The sequence below is a fragment of the Chroicocephalus ridibundus genome, chromosome 6 (assembly GCF_963924245.1).
Source record: "Chroicocephalus ridibundus chromosome 6, bChrRid1.1, whole genome shotgun sequence".
NCBI classification, from domain to species: domain Eukaryota; kingdom Metazoa; phylum Chordata; class Aves; order Charadriiformes; family Laridae; genus Chroicocephalus; species Chroicocephalus ridibundus.
This window is the reverse complement of record NC_086289.1, coordinates 37,898,185-37,919,185: the sequence shown is the minus strand read 5'-3', so window position 1 is coordinate 37,919,185 and position 21,001 is coordinate 37,898,185. Positions and strand designations below refer to the sequence as shown.

General features: G+C 48.1%; 1 protein-coding gene across 3 annotated transcripts in view; it reads right to left on the bottom strand.

Annotated features, from left to right (window-relative positions):
* The window catches only part of MCU (mitochondrial calcium uniporter), a 98,350-nt gene extending 84,194 nt beyond the window's left edge, over positions 1 to 14,156 (bottom strand). For all 3 annotated transcript variants that reach the window (XR_010071459.1, XM_063337465.1, XM_063337464.1), the window contains exon 1: positions 13,968 to 14,156. Coding sequence is in view for 2 of the 3 variants with exons in the window: in XM_063337465.1 (XP_063193535.1) it covers positions 13,968 to 14,096 (129 nt within the window). In the remaining variant the exon portion in view is untranslated. The remainder of the gene's footprint in view (positions 1 to 13,967) is intronic.
* Positions 14,157 to 21,001: the final 6,845 nt, after the last annotated feature.

Genomic DNA, 21,001 nt, shown 5'->3' with positions numbered 1-21,001 from the left:
ACGCTATTATGCAAGGGGGGGGAAAAGTAACATTGCAGCGATAGCACTAGAAGGACCAAGTGGCAGGCAAGAACAGCATCTTTGCATCAAAGTTACCAGAACATAAATCAGGAATATAAAAGTCACTGAAGTGCTTTGATGTGCCATCAAATACCTGTACTTATAATAATAATAATGATAGATGGCAAAGTGGAATATGATCAGATGACAATAGTTCAACTGCATCCTATTCTTCAGCTACTTTTTCTTCCCCACCCCCCATCATCTTTGATTTTCTGCCTGGAACTCTGCTTTCTCCTCTACCTTGGAAAACAACTAGCTTCCCAGTGAGTCAGTGAGATTTATTTATACGGATCAGCAAGTTATCAAGTTGACTTTCAATATTGCTCAACTTGAACTTCATTAACTGATTTCAAAAAGATGCAGTTATTATACTTACAATATCCTTTCAACCCGTAATAGTTTTCAGTCCTGCAATGAATTACATAGATATTTTCCCAGTGCGAGCTGGAAGGATTTTGCATTCAGGTAATATACAATAAATCAAAATTTCTCCACCAAGAAGTTGCACAGATTTCCAAAGTTTATCTCATGTTTATGTACCAGCCCGTCCTGCATCTCAAGCAGCCTACAGTAGAAGTTGAGGGACTTGCAAAATGCTGTTGCGGTAGGAGAGAAGATACAGAACAACAACAAAACCAAAAAAGATGTCTTTTCTTCTTTTTTAACTTGTTATATTTCTTCAGACAACAGACAAGGCTGGAGACAATCTGTTCATTCGTACAACCTTCAGGCTGGAAAGCTTGCAGAGACTGCTAACGAGGGTGGGAAAAGCCTCATAACTCAGCCATTACCACGACTGACAATTAATATTAAGGTGCAAAATTCATCCCAGCGCAGACATAAAGCCAGAGCTAGAGTTGTAAACACAACTCATAATAATGCGAATTCTAATCACTTTCGATTAAGTAAGTTTCATGCATATTATTTCCAGTGCTGGCAAACCAAGCCGGTCACTAGCAGGTAAGTCTAACTGTCTTCAAATGAAGTGTTTCAGCGAGTGCTTCTTCCAAGGCAAACTGTAGCCAAAATAACTTATGGAGATGCATTTTTAATTACTTCTCGCTTACAAATGGAGAAAAAGGGAAATACTTTTGAGAACTAAAGTAGCCTCACCTAAAACCAAGATTCATGGGATACTAGTTAGTACTATGAAAACTGAAAGCATCCTGAACTTGGAGAGTATGACAATAAAAAGATTGAAAGCTTTATTTATTTAACTTTGTTTTCTTTAGGAAAAACTTGAAGGCGGCAGAGTTTCGGAGCTGCAGTGCATTGAAAAAAGTTACTAGACAACAATCGGAGGGGTTTTTCATGTGTGTGTGTGTGTTCAGTGGAAAGGAGGTAAGGGCTTACTTTACTTCGTAGCCAAGGCGATTCCATAATGACGGAGTTGAGTAACGATACGCATCCCTAGTATGGCGCATGTTTCCACAGCCAGCTTACACAGGCACCCCTACAGTAGGGTCTCCACATGCTCTAGGGTGTCTCAGAGCACTATGATGGCAATTCAGCTCTCTTCCTGTGCCTGCAAGCCACGTTATCACCACGTTCCTGAGATTACAAGAAAACTCGTAAGCGTTCAGGAGTGAGAATCCTGCTCGAAGCATCATCTGCTCTAACTTGTGGCTGGAAAAACCCACATCTTGAAGGAGGCAAACAGAGCTCTGTGCTGCCGTCAAACTCGTACACTACTCGTATATTCACCTACACAGTGAACATGAAGATACACCTATTATTTGCTTGCCACATGGCAACACAGCTTCCATCTAGTGTAGAAATCCACACAAATTATGTAAATACTGCCTTGAAAAGTACTGTGGTGCTTCGACATTGTAATTCCACGAACGAACAGCCCTCTATGGTGCACTCTATTATATAAAATGTCAGGCTAATCATAGCAATTTGGCTTTACAAGTGTTGCCAAATCTCCTAAATGAAAGTAAAAATGTGGGTAAAAGTGTTTAGGATGAGTCAATTACACAACTACCTCTCTTCCAAGGACAAGATAAGAAATTCCTTACCTGTAACTGACCACAATGACAAACAATTCCTTAGGAGAAACCAGTGTTTGTTTTAAATCCTGAAATCAACACTATTCTATGCTTAGCTGTTCTCATCTATTCCTCTCCTCTTCCCTGATAACTGAGTAATTCAAGAGACACCCAGCTCCTAACCTTGAGGAATAAGACCATACCAATCTGGAGTCTGGTTATTTTTCAGCCCAAGACACACCAAAAAAAGCCTGAATCTCTCATTTGAGCTACTAAGAGCCATTTCTACTTCCATGCTGGCCCAAGAAGTAGGTCATGGAAACAGCATCTCCACCAAACTCGTTGCCTTAGATCCAAAGCCCTTGGTACTCTGGTCAAACTGGAGCTGTGTGTTACCAGCGTGCTTGGGACAGGAGAGAGAAGGATGTCCCGCAGCAGATATAACGTGCGTATCGTTGACTGCAAACAGAAAAAAAGCATGATGCTATAGTTACAAGCAGACATTCGGCACAAGAAAAGGAGCTGCAATGTAGAGAAAAAACTGAATGGCATACAGGAACAGTCAACAGAAACAACCCACCTTTGGAGAAAGATAAAAAAAACAACATCTGTTCAAAATGCTATTTACAAAACAATTAATTTCACATGGGCCTGTGTGGTATTAATGCTTTTCTCAAAGCCCTTTCTTACAGCATCCTTGCCAACTCAGACCACCGTATCTGTAGAGTCTCATATCCCGGCCTACTCAGTCGAGCTAAATAATAAAGAGGAGTACTTTGTGAAAGTGTTTGTTTAAAATTACTCTCTTGAGCATTAAATGCCAAAAGGAAATATGGAAATGGCGACTCCTACACACAAGAGTGACTAGCTGATTCAAAATTGTGCTTTATTTTTAATGAGTATGTGTGCAAATCTGAGTCATGTTCTTTATCTTTGCATAAAATTATTCTTAAAATGAAATTAATCTTGGACACAGTGGTCATTCAACTTTGTGGTCAGAGAAATCCGTGGCTTTTTGGCTTCAAACCAAAGCTCTGTTTTGGGACATCAGCTTCTTGTTACTTAGCAATCAGACTTGTATCACCTCACCACGCAGCTAAGAATGGACATGTGTTTTCAACACATATAACTGTTTCTCCCCTCAACACCGCTTCTCCGGGAGTCAAAAAAAACCCCAAAAAACAAATAAACAAACAAACTCGACAAAAACACAGGTCCACAGTCAGATTCTGATTAGAAATGCTTCAAAATCTCTCTCCTTTCAGCCCCTCGCCTCATCTGTTTGGCCAGTAAATTCTGTGAATAATATGGCATTGTAACATGCTCTTGAAGAGTGCAACAAGTTCTAGCAACGACCCTTTTAAATGATGGAAAAAAGCTCTACTAATGAAAAAGCTTTTCAGGAAAAAAATGCTTCCTCAAAGCAGCAAAGTTAGCTCCGATTAACCAACCTGATAGTTTGCAGCAGGAAGGCTGCAAGTAAGCTTTGGAGTCCTCAGCACTAGAAGGAGATGGAGCTGTTGGAGTGGGGCCAGAGGAGGCCCCGGAGATGCTGGAAGGGCTGGAGCCCCTCTGCTGTGAGGACAGGCTGAGAGAGTTGGTGGGGTTCAGCCTGGAGAAGAGAAGGCTTTGGGGAGATCTTAGAGCCCCTTCCAGTCCCTAAAGGGGCTTCAGGAAAGCTGGGGAGGGACTCTGGATCAGGGAGGGGAGCCATGGGACGAGGGGGAACAGTTTTACACTGAAAGAGGGGAGATTTAGGTGAGATCTGAGGCAGAAATTCTTTGCTGTGCGGGTGGTGAGCCCCTGGCCCAGGTTGCCCAGAGAAGCTGTGGCTGCCCCATCCCTGGAGGGGTTCAAGGCCAGGTTGGACGGGGCTTGGAGCAGCCTGGTCTGGTGGGAGGTGTCCCTGCGCAGGGCAGGGGGTGGCACTGGATGATCCTTAAGGTCCTTCCAACTCTAACCACTCTATGATTCAACCTCATGCGATGCTGCAGCCAAAATGGAGCCTGGATATTCATGTAATGCTTACTCCTACTGCCTTCACTTGCCTGGAAATGGTCTCAAGCAACATGCCCTCTGCTTCCTCAGTCCTTCTGCCCGATGCACAGCACTGACCATAGCCTGAAGGAAAGCCAAATAGCACTGCATTGTAAGTTTTCCAGGCAGTACAAGAGCAGCTTATCTGGAAATTGCAACAGGAAGTGAAAATTCTTTAATATATTCCTTTAATTCAAAGGGGAGTGTTTGTAGCTTGTTTCATTACTAGCAATATACATTGTTAACAACACAACTCTTCTTTCGTAAGATAGAGGCTAGATTCAGTTCTCTTGAATCCCTTACACCCAAGTCCAAGTGAAGAATCCTACTCTCCTCTTAAATACAATATCCCCAAACGCAGAGGAAACCATACAGCGCTGTACTAGTGTAATTATCAAATCTACTAAATATTTAGACAATGGAATTTCTGTTACCACTGCCTTAGAAACAAGTCCCTTGATACTGGGAATAGCCTTGCAGCAAGCAGCAGTCTCCCTTGGGAGCTCTTTATGCAGCAGATGCTGTTATGCATCACAAACATGCCACACTCTGCCATCCGACGAGACGTTCATCTCCCCCCTTTCCCCTCCCCAGGAAGCCCAGAGGATTTCCCAAGTCACACAATAAATTAGAGCATTTTCATTCCAAAAAAGGAACTGCATTTTTTTCCCCCCAGGAAATCTCTGCACTTTGTCAGTTCACTGTTATTTCAGTGAGAAATTGCTTTCTCCGCCAGCTTTCCCTCCCATCTGTCCCCCACACAAGAGTATCTGAGATGTTTCGGACAGGTTCACAATTAATTTAAATGACTTTAAAAAGGTTACTGCTGCACTGCATATTGACTATGTCTGAGTTTTGTCCAGAGCCAGAAAACATGAATGGGACGCGATATATCAAATTGTTCCCAGTGGTAAGCATTACATACATAATGACAACATAGTAATCATACAGGTAAAGTTCTCTACAAAAACCATCATCCAGGCCCCAGATATTCCTTTCCCACATGCGACTTGAAAAATGCCTGCATCACTCTTCTGCTATCTTGGACAGCCCATTTTCCCTTAAAATCTTCATTTGTCAGAATGATATTTAAAGTTGTCATTTTTGGAGTTACTTTGCCAGGCAGAAGCTCGCTTAAGTCCAAACATCTAAGAAAAATGACACGGGTAAATTATGAAGATGTATTTTTAAAAAATCGTTTAAGTGGAGAGAGTAACTCTATTTCCTTTTACAATAATCTGTCACAACTGATTTCTTTAGTTTCGAGACACACCTTAGAGTCCACTATTCTGATTAAATTTCACAACCTGCATTCTGGCTGACGAACATCCATTTGCTATTCATTCTACCGATTTCAGCTGCAAATCAAAAAGAAGTCATTTTTGGCAAAACAAAGTGAGGGCTTAAGACAATTACCGCTGTGCCTTGACAAGGAGCTCTGCAGTAGGTAAGCAGAGCGAGAGGTAGGCACAGGGATGAAGGAAATCACGTAGAGGAGGAGAGCAGCTGATGAGGAATAAACAGTCATGGTTCAGCAGATCCCGCCAATTCACTTTTCAGCTGACAGTGAGCAAGCCCATATGCCAAGGGAGTACCTCCTGCTCATCGGAAGCTATACCTTTTACAAATCGTTGACAAAGCCATGAATTTACAAGGACCATATGCCAGGTTCTAACTGAACGGTTCTTAAAGTTGCTCTTCCAGCCATTCCCAAAACATACAAGTCTCAAATGTAGAAACGAGCCATCTCTATCACTACATTTAGGGAATGCATTTTTCCTTAGCAGCTCCAAGGTACGGTAATAAACTGACATGAGCTCATCCAAATAAACTCACCAGTAAAACAAGGCAAGCTTTGCCTAGCTCAGTGCTTTTCAAGGTAATACGGTGACGCAGAATGGAGAAAAAAACATGGAGCAACTTTAGGCTCTTTTCCAGCGACTGACCTAGAAAATTGGAGGATGAGCTGGAAGCTCCCCTCACAACCTAGAAGGAAAGGGTGCTGTTTGCCAGCCACCGACCCTGCCGTCACTTCACTCATGAACCACTTGGTCAGCTTCCCCACCTGAAATTACATGCACATTAAGCCAAAAAATCCAGCCATTTTGCATTTTTCGGTATTTTCCAACCTATGTACGTCAACTAACTAAAAGTAAACCCACTAGCGAAGGTGTCCTCCCCTAACTCCACATTGGGGTGCTCTCCCTCACCCCATTTCTACAGCCTCATACCACTTGGAGTCTACATAAGCTTTGGATAACAGAAAGAGCAGCAAGCTATGTATACATCTTGGGACATGTATGACAAAAGTAAACAAAGTTGTTACCATAGCATTATTCCAAAATCCTCTCAAAACAGCAATACGTTCCACAAAGCTTTTCTTAAACCCTATAAAACTTCTTCGGCTATGACCTCAGTTATTTTATTCCCAGCAGGCTGCAGGACACAACGTAAGATTGACAGTCACCCAGGGGGTATTTTATAGTGGTCACCCCCTGGTAGATCCTTCCTAAGTGATCTACCCAAGTGAAATTCGAGTTTTCGTTATTCCAATAAGCAGTTTCAGAGATTTGACAGTTTCCTCATCGCACAGCAGTCCTTTCCTCCTGGGGAAGCCAACAAGAGCGAATCGCTGAAACAAGCTTGTTGGCCGCGTTTTTTTTCCTCTCCTGCTTATGCAAGTTGTTCTACATTTCCTAGTTCCTTAAGAGCTGCCAAGAATGCAGGAAAAGACAACGGACATGCTCCGTATTTTACATGAGACATAAGTGATACCCCACAGGCTTGCCCCACTGGAAAATAATTCCATGTCACATTCAAGTGCTGCATATTTTCATCTTCATTAAAATGACATCTCATTTGGATGACCAATTGAGACCTTAATAACAGGAAGAAAACCCTCTGCCAAAACTATAATAGAAAAGGCACAAGTCATTTTCTTTTCATCATTAAATACTCAAGGACAAAATGGTCCTTAAAGCCAGATCGCTCTAGTTCACCCTCAAAAAGCAAGTACTGAAACACGATCAGCAGCACATCAGCGATATCACAGGTGGTCTCTCAGCCAGAGAGCACTTCAGAGAGTAGAAGTATTCCTCCATTGCGAGTAGAAAGCACACGGTTCCATCTAGCAAAATGGTCAAGGACAGTTCCTCATCCCACACAGGGATGCAGGGAGCAGAAAGTTGCAGTTGGGATCTCAGGAAGAGTGACCACCAGCTGACATTACAATAAAGAAGGAAATAATTTAAAAAAAAAAAAGCCACTCAAAAATCTAAACCCGTTTCCACATTTCCATGGACCTACAAATGGGAGAATAATTTAAATTACAGATTTGTGTCATCTGCATGCCGTTTTATAGAATGGCAAGCAAGTGACTCATACCACAAATCTGAAATGAAATCATAAAAGTTACGTTTCACCCTCAAGACTGGGTGGGACCTAGTCGCACAGAAAGTTTCATCTTTAAGATTAGCCTAAAAACAGCTTTAGAAAATGAAACAACTCTTTCCCCCCCCCCCCCCCCTTCTTTTTCAGGCTTCCTTTCTCTTGTAAGGAGAGCTAGACTCATCCTGTCTGAGGGCAGCTAGGAAACGCTCCCCGTAGGGAAAAAGATCTGTCCTGAAATTTTTGTATGAACAACTGGATCAATTTTACCATGACTGTAAATTCCTTTCCCATCACAGACCCTATATACAAAGTCTTAATTATTCCCACAGGCTGAGTTATAAATAAAAGAAAATGTAGTATCATCCAATAATTGTCAAAGAAAAGAATCCAACATCTATTCCATGCTGTACAGCGCTCCTCTTCCACATAAAAAGAGCCCTGGAAGGGTGTTCTCCAGATGCTACCAAGTAAAGCTTTTTTCCTATTCACTGAATGAATAGGCACATCAAAAGCTACAAAATGCCGCCTTTTTTTTTTCCCCTTCAAAACCTATTTCGCTCTGTAAGAATGACTATGATCAAGAGAGTGTTTCAGCCACTTTCAAATGCCAAAAAAACACTTGCTGGTCATCCCCCTTGAAATTTTTGTTTGTGCACAAAAAAAAAAAATCCCAGCACAATCTAACAAAAAAACCTAAAAAGCACAAAATTTTCAATTTAGTACTGGTATTCCATTGCTCTATAATTAGCTAAGGAAAGATCCCCTCCTCTCATTTGAAGTAAAAATGTTGAAAAAGTTTTCTTTCTTTCTGAACCTTTCAAATTAGCATCGAGCTGTAGCCTTCCCCCTGGCAGTGGATCTGCTATGAGGTGGCAGACCTTGCTTTGCCTCGCATTTTAATCAATTTAGGCAGCACTGGAGTGGGCAAGTGGCAATGACTGCTACAAAAATTATGATGTTTTTGCCTGCCTCTGCCAGGGTGAGGCAAGCGAGGAGTCAGCAGGACAGCAAGTGTGTGTGTGGAAAGGAGGAGAAGGAAAAAGCAAGAGAAAAGGGAGGTTTGGTGGACAGACTCATCTTTATGATCAAATCAAAGCTTCCAAGGGCTTCCTGGGCATTAGAAATGTTGTGCTGGGTCGGTATTTATTTATATTGCAGTTCAAGCCACATCCCATCTTGACTTCCAAAGGGACACCAGATGCATCTCCTCCTGGTCACTCACTGCTCCTCAGAATATCCCAGCACAAGAGACATTTGAGGCCGGGGTAGGCAACAAGTGCAGCCAAAGATCCAGCGAGAATAATGGTTTTATGCCCCTTCGAATCACTGGAAAGCCACCAGTTCTTTGGCTTTTCTAATCATTCATTTGGACGTTACAGTCAGGAGTATGCAAGGTCAGGAAAACAGAAGCGCTGTTAATTCAAGCGGCCTGCCAGTTTCCATCCTCAGCAAAAACACAGACACCGCACCAAAATATTCTTCCAAGTCTCACCATCCTGGCAGCCAGTCACCTCCCCTACGTGAGTTTTGTCAGCACTGAGCTTCACCTGTTAAATGAATTTGTTTCGAGAGATGGGCAACAGTAGGGCAATAATAAACTGTTGCTTGTGGCCGGGAGGAACCGTGGTAAAAGGGGCCACCAGGAAAATTATTGCCACATCACGGAGCAACAGCTTCTCTGGAAGTTGATGCTGCAACAGTTTCAGCCATAGTATGGGGGAAAAAAAAAATAAACTATCACCAAATACACATTGTATCTATGCCAAGTAAAGGACAGCTTCAGCACCATGTCCACTGCATCTTCCTCCCAAGGCTTCTCGCATCCCAGGACACCTTTTGTTGGCACGGAATCCTCTCATTTTTGCGGGATACACTCTCCATCGCATCCTTAATACAGGGCCATCTGCATTAAAATCCCATCCTGCTTGGAGGACTGATCGACACAAGCAATCCCAGTCTTCATCTGCAGCAGAGATAAAAACCTGCAGGTTGCCCGATACCTACTTGAAATTTAGCTGCAGTCCAATTAGGCTCAGTTCTTCTTTTTTAGGCTTAGAAGTTGTCACTAGGAGTCATCATTCCTGATCTACCCAGAACTGCCAGGATTAACTACCATAGGAACGACACATACAGCCGAGCCCTTGATTTTCTACGGGTAATTTTTCCCAGATCTGAACCAGCTGATTACATCCCAACCCAACCTAACTCAACCGTTGGCCACATACACTAAGAAACACGAGTTAACAAAAGGCTCTAAATCTTTGTGGGAAGAAAGTCCCGAAGATTAGGCATTCAATTTCCACAAAGGACTGCTCTCCAGACCCACCGCATCTCAGTGGCACGGAGCTCTCGCTGTCGGCAGCTTTACCCTCAACACCCACAGCACCCAAAACAAGTAGGAGTCAAAGACGGGGCTCTCCTTTCTTCATGAGGAAGTTTCCTCCGAGGAACATCCACTTTAATTCACTCTACACACTCCCCTGAGGGCAAGCTGTCTAACAGGAAAACAGCAGCAATTTTTGCATTAAGTACTAGAAATTACTGCAGGACAAAGGCCTTAATTAATAGGTAGTATCGTGATTTATGCCTGCTGTACTTCCCACCAGTTGATAACCTGGCAAACACTGCAAGACTGAGAAATGCCACCTAATTACCCACGAAGGGCTCCATCCCACTCCCGTTGCTTAACAAGTCAGTGCACGGGGTTGTGCTTTGAGACCCCCACGCCACCTTGTCACAGCCCAACCTTCTGCTGGCCACCACCAGCCAGGCTTCTCCCCACCACTCTTGCTGCTTCTCCACCCTTTGCCAATTCTTGCATGAAACTAGTAGGTAGAAAAAGAAACTACACACACAATACATTTATTCCACCTTGTCTTGCCTGCTGATACCAACTTTTGCCATTTCTGGTCTTCACCACCAGAAGTTACCTTGGCTCAATTAAACAAACTGCCTCTCTCGCCTCCCATCTTCACAGGCGACCTCCCCGCAAGGCATCGGACCTCCACAGCTCCCTCCCAAAGAGGAAGCACATACAGCACCAATTTAAAACAAACACCAATATACTGAGGTTCCGCTCTACGAACTATTCAGCTGTACTCACCTCCAAAGCCGTAGCCATCCATCCACTCACTCCCCCCACCACTGCAGCCCCTCCAGTCTGCTTCTCTCCTCCTCTACAAGGCTTCTTCCACTCTCCCATATGTTTAAGCAAGACTGGAAGAGTGGAAAGAGATGGAACCTCAGATATTTCTGCTGCAAGTCCATTTACTCAGTTCTGTCACATTCCCCCAACAAGATGGGCCCTCCAGCCCCACTTTCTACGTGATTATGCCAACTGGCTCCCTCCTTGCCCTTCACAGTCCTTCTGGGAGGCACAACATCGTCACTTTCAGAGGGAAAATTCACAAGTATCAGCAAACACTTCCTCCTGCCTGCTTCTTTCTATGCTGAGATCAATGAGTGAATTTCCCATTCAGGTTTTCTGCATCCTCCTCTCAAGACCTCTCGCACCCTGTGATACTCTTCAGCTAGGACAGTACATGAAGACTCGCTGGGTCCTCCATGAGCCCGCTTCTATATGCTGATCCCACTGACCTTTCACAACTCTCTCGGCCTTTAAAACTCTTAAGAAAGCTGTGAATGCTCCATTCAAGCCCTACAACTCCTAATATTTCCATATGCCCATCTGAACTTTCATAAACCAAGTTATTTATTCAAGAGTTCAGACCTCCTCGCCCTCTTAACTGTTTGATGCTATCGCAAACTCATTCTTTACCCACCTGGAGGGGTTTGTTTTAAAGTCCTGTCCTCTCCCAATAGTCTGGTCAGTTGGTCCAGGCTTTTCCAGTATATTTTATACCCCTTTTGAGAGAACTCATCCATAAGAGCATTTAGCATTTCTGCTCTGTTTCAAGAAAGCCCATTTAATTTATCGCCTCTGCTAGAAACCAGCCATCCTGAGAAGTAACAGAGTAGAATTTATTGTACTAAAAACAATACTGTACAGACATATCTAATATAACCACTCTATTAATTACATCTATATTACACAAACTCTTCCTATTTTCTCATATCATCTATCGACTCAGGAAGCTTATACGGTCCAGACCTATTGCAGAGCAGGATCAATTCTTCATCAGCCATAACGGATTGACCCAGGTCTAACCTGTCCTGACCACCTCCAATAATGATGGCTGAATAGTTTTCCTGGGAAATATTTCAGCATTTTACTACTCTTACTGTCAGTAAAAAGATTCCCAGAATCTAACCAAATCCCTCTTTCTCACACTGTAAGCCCAGTAATTCTTCTACACAACACTGATCTTCTCTTTTTCTGCTTCCTCTTTGCAGCAACCTCCTTTCGATTTTCTCTTTATTATGAAGAGCTCTGGCTCCTGTAATTTCTCCTTGGAGATCATTTATTCCAGGATTCAGCAGCTCTCAGGCCTCTACTCCCTCACACCGGTCCACATAGTTTCTCAAGTGTGGTGTGATGGAAAGGATAACTCATCTTTTCTGTGAGGCGATAAATAGGCACATTACAGACTCTGTCAAAAGGAACAGTTGGGATACTGGGTACCGACCTGCTCGCAGCAAGCTTTCGCTTGATTGCTAGGTTCACGGCAATCAACATCTACTGAACTGACTTGCCTACAAGCTCCCTACTGAAAAAAAAGAAGAAACCCCCCCAAAAAATAATCACTGCAATGCCACAAAAGGATAAAAGCCAAGCTGCCAAAAATCAGACAGCGTCACCCAACTGGTACTAAAGGCTGAAGAACTTTCTTAATCATCAACCTGAGGGATGCAAGCAAAATCCTCTGCCTTCCCCGAGCATGGCTTTGACAGTATGATTTTAGTGTGCTCATACTTCAGCCACTCAGCTAGGACCACAGCAACAGCAAAGCGTCCTGAAAAGAAGGGATTCGTTATATTTCTGAATGGTCATTTTTAATCTTCTTGCACTGCTACACTTAGCAGAATCAAGCAAGAACCTGGGGCTCTTACATTAATCACACAGGTCAACATAAATTTAGATAAATAACTTCTTATTTTCTGGGCTGGGCTGCTAAAAGAGACCACTTAAATGATAGTTACAAAAGCTGAAAAGGCTGTTCCACATCTGACCCAAATCCAGGGTACCAGCAGCCTCGCTTGCCAGGTTGGTACTGACAAAAGTCCGAAGTCGATGCTGCAAAAGTCGCACTTCACACGTGCGACCGACCGACCCATCTGCAAACACAGGACTGATGCAGCCCAGACACTTGATACCGACAGAACCTCCGGCATCCCATCGCTGCGAAAATATGCCGGCCCCCTCAACAAACACAGCACAAGCACTTAGCTGCTCTTCAAAAAGCACCCACAGGACCCAGCGTTACCTCCACCGTCCTCCACCCACAGCCCTGCTCCATCACCCCATTCATAACACGATTTCAGCAGCTTTTGGCAGTTTCGCAATTAGTTGCTTGAGCAAAACAACAAGTGAGCGACAGGTGCACACCTCCGGCGGCAGCTTTTTTTTATAGGCAGCAATAAAACAGATTGTGGCAAAAGCTAGAAGAATATCCCACGGTTACATACTGTTCCCTGAGTTTAGAAATTTTTAAAAAAAAACCAAAACCAACCCTTCCCGGTATTTTTAGCAATTCTCTCGAGCTCCAAGACGCAACCCGCCGCCTTTACAGTTTTTTTCCGCCCTAAAGACACATAGTAAGCAACGCGAGTGCTGCCAGTTTTCTCTTTTCTGGCAAAACGTGCCGCTTCTTGGCGGGGGGGGGGGAAGAAACGAAGAAAAATTGCGGGTTTTATTGCCTCCCCACCCACCCCACCCCCCAGAAAAGCCGCACCAACCTGGATGACACCGCCCGTGAGCGGATTCGGGGACACCACCGTCCCCCCGCCACGAGTGCCTCTCCCCTAGCTGACCTTGAGGGGAGGGAAATGGAAAAAAAAAAAAAAAAAGAAAACGATAAAATAAAATTTTAAAAAAGGCGAAGATCCGCCGGGCACTTGCGCTCGCCCTCTCCCCTGCATGCCCGGTGTCCGATGCTCCCGGGTGTTCCCCCCGCTCCGGCCCGGTGTCCCCCCTCACCCCCGACCTGTCGCGGCCCAGGGCGCCACCTGGCGGCCGCGCCCCGCCGGGACCCGACCCCCGCCCCGGCAGCCCCGGCCCCGCTACAGGCGGGCTGCGCCGGGCCGCCGCCGCGCCCTCCGGAGAGGGAAGGAGCGGGCCCGGCGCGGCGCAGCAGGGCGGGCTCCCTTGTTACCGGGGCGGCGGGAGGGCCCGTGGGGGCCACGCCGCTGCCCGAGCGGGGCCGGGGGGGGGCTCGGCTGCCGCCGCCCGCGCCGTTCAAGTTCCGCTAAGAATAACGCCCGGCTGCCGGGGGCCGCTGCCGCCTCACGCGGACGCGGGGGGGAGCCGGGCCCGCCGCCCGCCTCAGCCGGCCGCCGCCTGAAGGGCACGGCCGCCGCCTCACTCACCGTCCGGTGTCGCTGCTGCTGCTGTTGGCGGCGCCGCCCCAGCGCCGGGAAGCAACCGGCCGCCGTCAGGGCGGCGGGCCGGCGGCGGCAGAGGAGGAGCGGCAACGATCTGCCCGCCGTAGCCGCCATCGCGCCGCTGGAGCCGCCTCACGCTGCGGCGGCGGCGGCGGCGGTTGCTGCTGCCGCCCGGGCCGGGGGGGGGGGGGGGGGGGGGGGGGGGGGAGAGGGGAGGGCGGGGCCGGCCGGCGGCGGCGGCCAATCGGAGCGCCCCTCTCGCCGGCCAGGGGCTTGTCAAGCCAGGGCGGGGCAGCCAATGGGCGCGGCGTGGATGGCCTGTGCGGGCAGGCGATTGGCTGCGATGCTGCCTCCCCTGGTGGTGGTGGGCGGGGCCACGCCGGGGCTGGAGGGCAGGGGAACTCCTCGGCGGGGGCGCCGCGGGGCGGGGCCAGCCAGGGGCGGGGCCAGCGCGGGGGGCGGTGGGGAGGGGAGGGGAGGGGGTGTACCGGGGAGAGGGGTGCACCGGGACGGGGGCTGGACCGGGGAGGGGTTGTACCGGGGAGGGTGGGTGTACCGGGAAGGGGTTGTACCCGGGAGAGGGGTGTACCGGGGACAAGGTGTAACGGGGACAGGGTGTACAGGGAAGGTGGGTGTACCGGGGAGAGGGTGTACCGGGGAGGAGTTGTACCGGGAGAGGGGGTGTACCGGGGAGGGGGGGTGTATCGGTTGGGTGAGTGTACCGGGGAGGGGGGTGTACCGGGGAAGGGGTTGTACCGGGGGGGTGGGTGTACCGGGGAGACGGGGTGTACCAGGTAGATGGGTGTACCAGGAAGGGGGTGCGGGGAGACAAGGTGTTACTGGGGAAAGGGGGTGCAGCAGGGACAGGGTGCAGGGAGATGGGGTGTACCGGGGAGAGGGTGTGGGGAAACGGGGCGTACCGAGGAGACGAGGTGTACCAGGGAGGGGTGTGGGGACATGAGGTCTACCGGGGAGGGTGTTTGGGGAGATGGGGTGTGCTGGGGAGACGGTGCACTGGGGAGAGGGTGCAGGGAAAGAGGGTGCAGCAAGGGAGGCCACAAAGGCACCACCATGGCATTAGGGATGCACTTAAGGGAGGTAGAGGGATTTGGGGTGCCAGGACAAACCAGCATGCCACGTCCAGTTTCGATAAAAGTTATAAAAAGTAGGTGATCAAAATATATAAATATACATATATATATTGCAGAGTGAGAGATGTACATGCCTAAGTGGTGGGCCGGGCCTCCAGCTGTAGACCTTGAGCATCTGGGCTAAATTAGCAATATGTGCTCGGTTGTTTCCTGAAAGGTGATTTACTTGGATTATTTTTCTTAGAAAAGACTTTTCCCTTCGGCTGTTGCAATACTGCCAGCAGCTCCTTTTTAATTCCTGGGAAGGAGTAGTAGGGAAGGGAAACGAACCTCTCGCTTTCAATACGGGAAGTGGCCCCAGAATTGCTTGTTAGAAAATGGAGCTTTAAAAAATATTAATGCGCAAGCAATTCCCACGTGCAGTGATACCGTTATGTCTGGGACTGGAACGAAGTGTTGTGGCCTAAAAGCAGCTGGGATCCTGTATTATTAGTATTTTTTGAAGTTGAGGAGCTTGGGTCACAGCTGCATGGAGTGATTGGGATGCACCTTCTCCTGGGAGGTGAGAAGAGGAGGATGCTTGGGAAAGGAGAGACACTGGAAATTAATGGGGAGAAAACCGTGACAAGGCTGGAGGTTGCCGAAAGCATGAGGGACAAGCGGGCTGAGAGACTCTGGCGGTTATTTACCACCCCTGTTTGCCACAAAGACCTCCTAAAAATACAGAGGGAAGCACGGCCGGGTGATAGGGTGAGAAGGATGCGCTTCAGCCACCACCCACACCATTGCAACAGGCCAGTGCCCTCCTCCTTCCGTCCCCACCTCCCTCCAGCACTGCCTTCCCCAAGTCCTGCCTTTGCATCCACTCAGACCCTGAAGGGCCCTTCTCAGCTTTTCCCCCAAACCAGCATCATTTCAGAGCCATGCAGCTCATCCCTGAGCAATCCTCCACCTCGATCCTCATTTCTGGCCATGTTTTCCTGCAGGGATGGGTTTTCACTTCCTTCTCTTTGTCGATTGGAGCTGTCAAGTCTTGGCTGTATCCTTCCGGAAGGATTTACCTGCGGTCTTTCCGGCATAGCGCGTTTAGCACTTCCATAATTATTTTCTTTTTCTTGCAAGATCAAGGAGACCAATTGCAGCAGCTTCTCAGATCGGATCAAACCTTTGCTCAGTCCCTGCTCATTGTTTTTCCCTCTCCTTCCATGTTGAAAATTGACGGCAGGAGAAAAAAGGCTTTAAAATAAGGATTTCGTGCAGCGCAGCCCTCTGCGATGACCCCAGGAGCATCTGCACTGGAAAAGGCTCCTGTGCACGTCTCAACCAAAGAGCCAACTCGTCGACCACAGACTCGTGTCCCTCTCCGAGGACATCAGGCTCTTCCCTGTATGGTTCGCAGCATCACCACACACAGGCATTAAAAGCCTCGAAATGGCAAAACTGAGGTTAATGCAGCCCGGAGGAGCTGGAAAAGGGAGATTAGAAAGGCAGGAAAGGGGGAGGAAGGAAGTCTCCAGGACGGGGAAGGGCCCCGGGGAGAGCGGAGGATGCAGCCCCAGCAGCGCTTTGGGGCAGAGCCACCTCTTCATGCCATAAATTACCCAACCCAAGGCTTTCTTTTGGCTTAGTGTTTAGGATGAGCCCATACTGCCCTCCTCATGGGGTTTCCGGGGGGGGCTCGGTGCCAGCAGCTCCAAGGGAGGGCAGGGACGGGAACATCCAGCAGATCCTGAGCTGCCAGACCTGCCCCAACTGCTCTCTCCCATTCCCTGCGCTTCCAGCCATCCATGTCATATATTTAGATATTTATTTCTATTTAAGGGGGAGCTAGAAGTGTTCACCTGAAGTCATATTTTATCATAGAACCGTAGAATTTTAGGCAGAGTTTACATATATCCGGGGAGTATTTGGCAGAGGTGGGGGAAGGCGGGCTGCGAGCAAAGGCTGAGGGCAGCAGAAAGGCCAATAATTCATTAGCAAAGCTGTGCTGAGCTTGTGGGCACTCATTACAGGGCACAGAAATGGGAATTAAACGCGAGCCCCTGAAATCAATACCCCGTGCAATTAAATGAGTCGGCAGGGAACGTCTTCTCAAGAGCGCAGGGGGCGAAAGGGGTGAGGATATCAGCACCAACCCGAAACCTCGTCTTTTTAGGTCAAATAGCTCCCAGTACCCTGCTGGGAGCCTCTTCCAGACGTAGAAAACCTAAACAAAATAATATATTTAATGAGGCTTTCTCCTGGTGCTTATAATTACAACCGGCTGAATATTGGAAAGCTGCTCCTGAGAGGAATTGATGGGGAAAAGCACGCCAGTGTTCCCAATTAATATTATTGCTGTTGGGAAAGGCTGAAGTGGAAAGCAAAAGCCTCCAACCCCATCAGCCATCGCGACACTGCCGACGGAGGCATGGCTGCTGTCCTCCTGCGAAGAAAATACTGATTTAAGAGAAAATGAGCATGCGATGAGCCACGGGCAAACCCAACACTTCGGCTCAGACCTAAGCAAACCCCCAAAACGCTTGGATTAAAGGAACCAGCTAGGAACAGAAAAAAAAACCCACCCTAAATGGTCTCTTAGTCCACTCTTCACTTTCTCCGTGTTATTTAAATTTAGGATTTACTCTGTTTTATTCCTGTGGGTGTCTGGGGGTGTGATACTTGCAAAATCCCCACACGTGGAGGTCGACACGTGTAAAATCCCGCAGGCGCTTGCCGAGCGTGGGCAGATGAGGAAATTCAGGAGGATACCAGGTCCAAGGGCATCTTATCGCCTTTTATTTAGAAGAAAGGTTGATGCTTTCAGGCTAATACAGATAAAACAGCTGTGAGATCGGGAGGGCAGAGTCTACCTGCGAATAAAGGAACATCACTGGGCGTGGAGGGCAGAGTCTACCTGCGAATAAAGGAACATCACTGGGCGTTTTCCGTAAGCTGAGCACTGCAACGGCTGCTCGTGGAGCAATAAGATACGATGGGAATATGCGTCTGGGCTGGGCAGGACAACGGTCCCTGTCCCATCTTGGGATCTCAACAATAAACGCTGGATTACCCAAACCAGACAGCATTTGCTCGCCATGGTGTGTTCTCCTCCCATTGCCTTTCGGGGTGCGGTGTCTTGGTTGGTGGTGGCCAGAGCTCCTGCTGTCACCCCTCCAAGTCTTGCTGGCGTCACCTTAAGCCTGGCCAAAAGGTTTGTCCTAGGAAGGGGCGGCAGCATTTTCCCTGCAGGAGGGCAAGCGGATGGGCTCCCTGGGATCCATCAGCCTTCCACGTTCCTGAAGAGCAATCGCTGTCTATTTATGCCTCCGGAAAATGTATTTTTTAATGGGGGTTCATTAAAGCCTGAAGAGAGCCGACCTAAGAGGCATCTGGAAGCAACTAAAATTAAAATACCTAAAATTAGCTTCCCCAGCAGCGAATCCTCCCTCTGATCTAGATGCTGAGGCGCACATGACCCAGGCGTGCCTTTCTCATGTTCCCTTCCTGCTGCCATCCCATTCCTGAGCCGCCGGGCACGGCCCCAGGAGCCAATGTGCCCTACCCGCAGCCCCGGAAAAAATTGCATTCCTCCACTGGGTTTACTGGGATCCCTCCCTGGGTTCAAAAATCAGCCTCCAAGTTTTTGGGGACTGTCCCGTCTGAACAAGGGCTAAAAAATATGATGTTCCCCTGGACCGTTTGGGATGGGGATTCCCAGGCATCGCTCTGTCCTGGGGAAGCAACACTTACTCCCCAAAATCCCAGTCATTGATGACACCTGGCCATATTTATTTTCAACCTGTCTCATTTCCTTCCCAGCTCCCTTGCCATTCAAAAAAGTCCCTTTCGGGTGAGGTGCCCAAGCATGCGCTTTCCTGATGGTTCAATCTTATTGGTGCATGGGATTAATTGAAGCCACAGCGCTGCTGGGCTGGTGTGATGCTCCTGGTGCCCTTGGGGACTGGGTTCAGGGAATGCAGGATGGGACACTGCATCCAGGATCCAGGCGTCTTCATCTTCATTGGTAGAAGATGAAACCACTCTGGGGAGTGTTTCCACATGGAAATGTGCTGCACATGGAATTTCCCTTCCCTTCCCTTTTTCTTTTTCCTCCTTTCCTCTCTCTCCTGATGCTTTTCTCCCCCCAGGTTCCATGTCCATGTGTCCCAGCAGCAGGCAGCCCCTTCACTCTGGGGGCGAGGGCTGCAGGCAGTGTCTGAAGGACGTGTTGCAGCAGGGCACGGATATTTTCTCCACCTCGATTAAGGAGAGGTTTCCCCATCCATGGGCACTGTCCTCCCCAGAAGTTTGTGGTGGGAGGTGTCAAGCTGGCGGCTCAGTGGCAGTATTTCCCCTAGGGATTTGTAAATATTGTGGTCAATGGGAAAAACAAACCCTCCCATGAAGGTTTTGTTTGTAAATTCAATAGCGAGGGAGGAAACCCATGCAGAAATAGGAGGGCACGGTTACCAGTGCTCACAGGCATAACTGGGAGGGGGAGGGATAGTTATAACAACCCACTATTTCTAATTAATTACTAATTTAGGCTGTGCGGTGTTGGCTCTCCTCGCCACAGATCCAGAGCCAGCAATCTGTCTGGGCCCTGCAGAGTGACCTACCTACACGAGACACAGTCCTCACAAGATAACCCCTTTTTAAAGCGAATTATGATGGGAAACACACAGAAATGCTCAACCAGATACACCAGGGGAAAAAACCCAACCAAACGAGAAAGCATTCAGTTCACACAGTGCTGAGGAAGTTGCAGTTTAAGTGATCAGGACCTGAAAAAAATCATGTTTTCTGCATTTCTCTGGTGATGGAAGAGCTTGTGCTGGGTTTGTAGATCTCTCAGAGCCTTTTTCGGCACCGAGGGCAGCTCCATCGCCCGCCTGCTCCAGGTACGGCTGGGGGTGAGGGGGAAGCCCCTCCGGCCTGTGAAGCGCTCGCCTGGAGGGAGAGAGAATTGAGAGTTACCTATTGCAGAACTAAAACTGGGGAGATTCAGGGGGGTATGGTGGGAACGGCCAACGGCTTGCAGCCCCCGCAGCCCCTATAGATGGCTGCCTAAGGCCCCAGACATTTTACACTGCTGCCTTAAACCTATACATGGGTACCTCAGACCCTGCATATAGACCCTGTGTATAGATGCTTTCAGGCCCTGTTTACATAAGGCTTCTCAGGCCCTATATATACACAGCGCTGAGGCCCCCTTCAGGGCCTATATACAAGCCCCTCACACCCCTGACACGCTATTTACAAGCCTCTCAGACCCTATATACAGGCCCTTCAGGACCTATAGAAGTGCTCCTCACACCCTATGCACGAGCCTTTCAGGACCTATATATAAGCCCCTGAGACCCTGTGTACAGACCTGTCAGAACCCATATATAAGCCCTATATACAAGCCCCTCAGACCCTAAATACAGAACCTATAGAAGCGCTCCTCCTACCCTGTGGACAAGCCTTTTAGGACTTATATATAATCCCCTAAGACCCTATATACAAGCCCCTCAGACTCTATATGAAAGTCCCTTCAGGACCCATAGGTATGCTCCTCACACCCTATGCACCAGCCTTTCAGGACCTATATATAAGCACCTGAGACCCTATATACAGACCTTTCAGAATGTACATATAAGCCCCTGAGACCCCATATATGGGTCTTTCAGGCCCTATATAGAAGCCCCTCAGGTCCTACATACAGGACCTATAGGAGCAAATTTCAGGACCAATACATAGAGGTCCCTGAGACCCTGCACACGGGACTTTCAGGACCTGTATATAGGACCCTGAGATCCCCCACACGGACCCTCCAGAACACCTACAGCCGCGCCTCGGACCCTACAGGGCTCCTGCGAGCCACAGACGCCCCGCCGGCCCCAAGCCCCGCCCCAAGCCCCGTCCATCCGACTTATACCACGCCCAACTGTCTTTAGCCCCGCC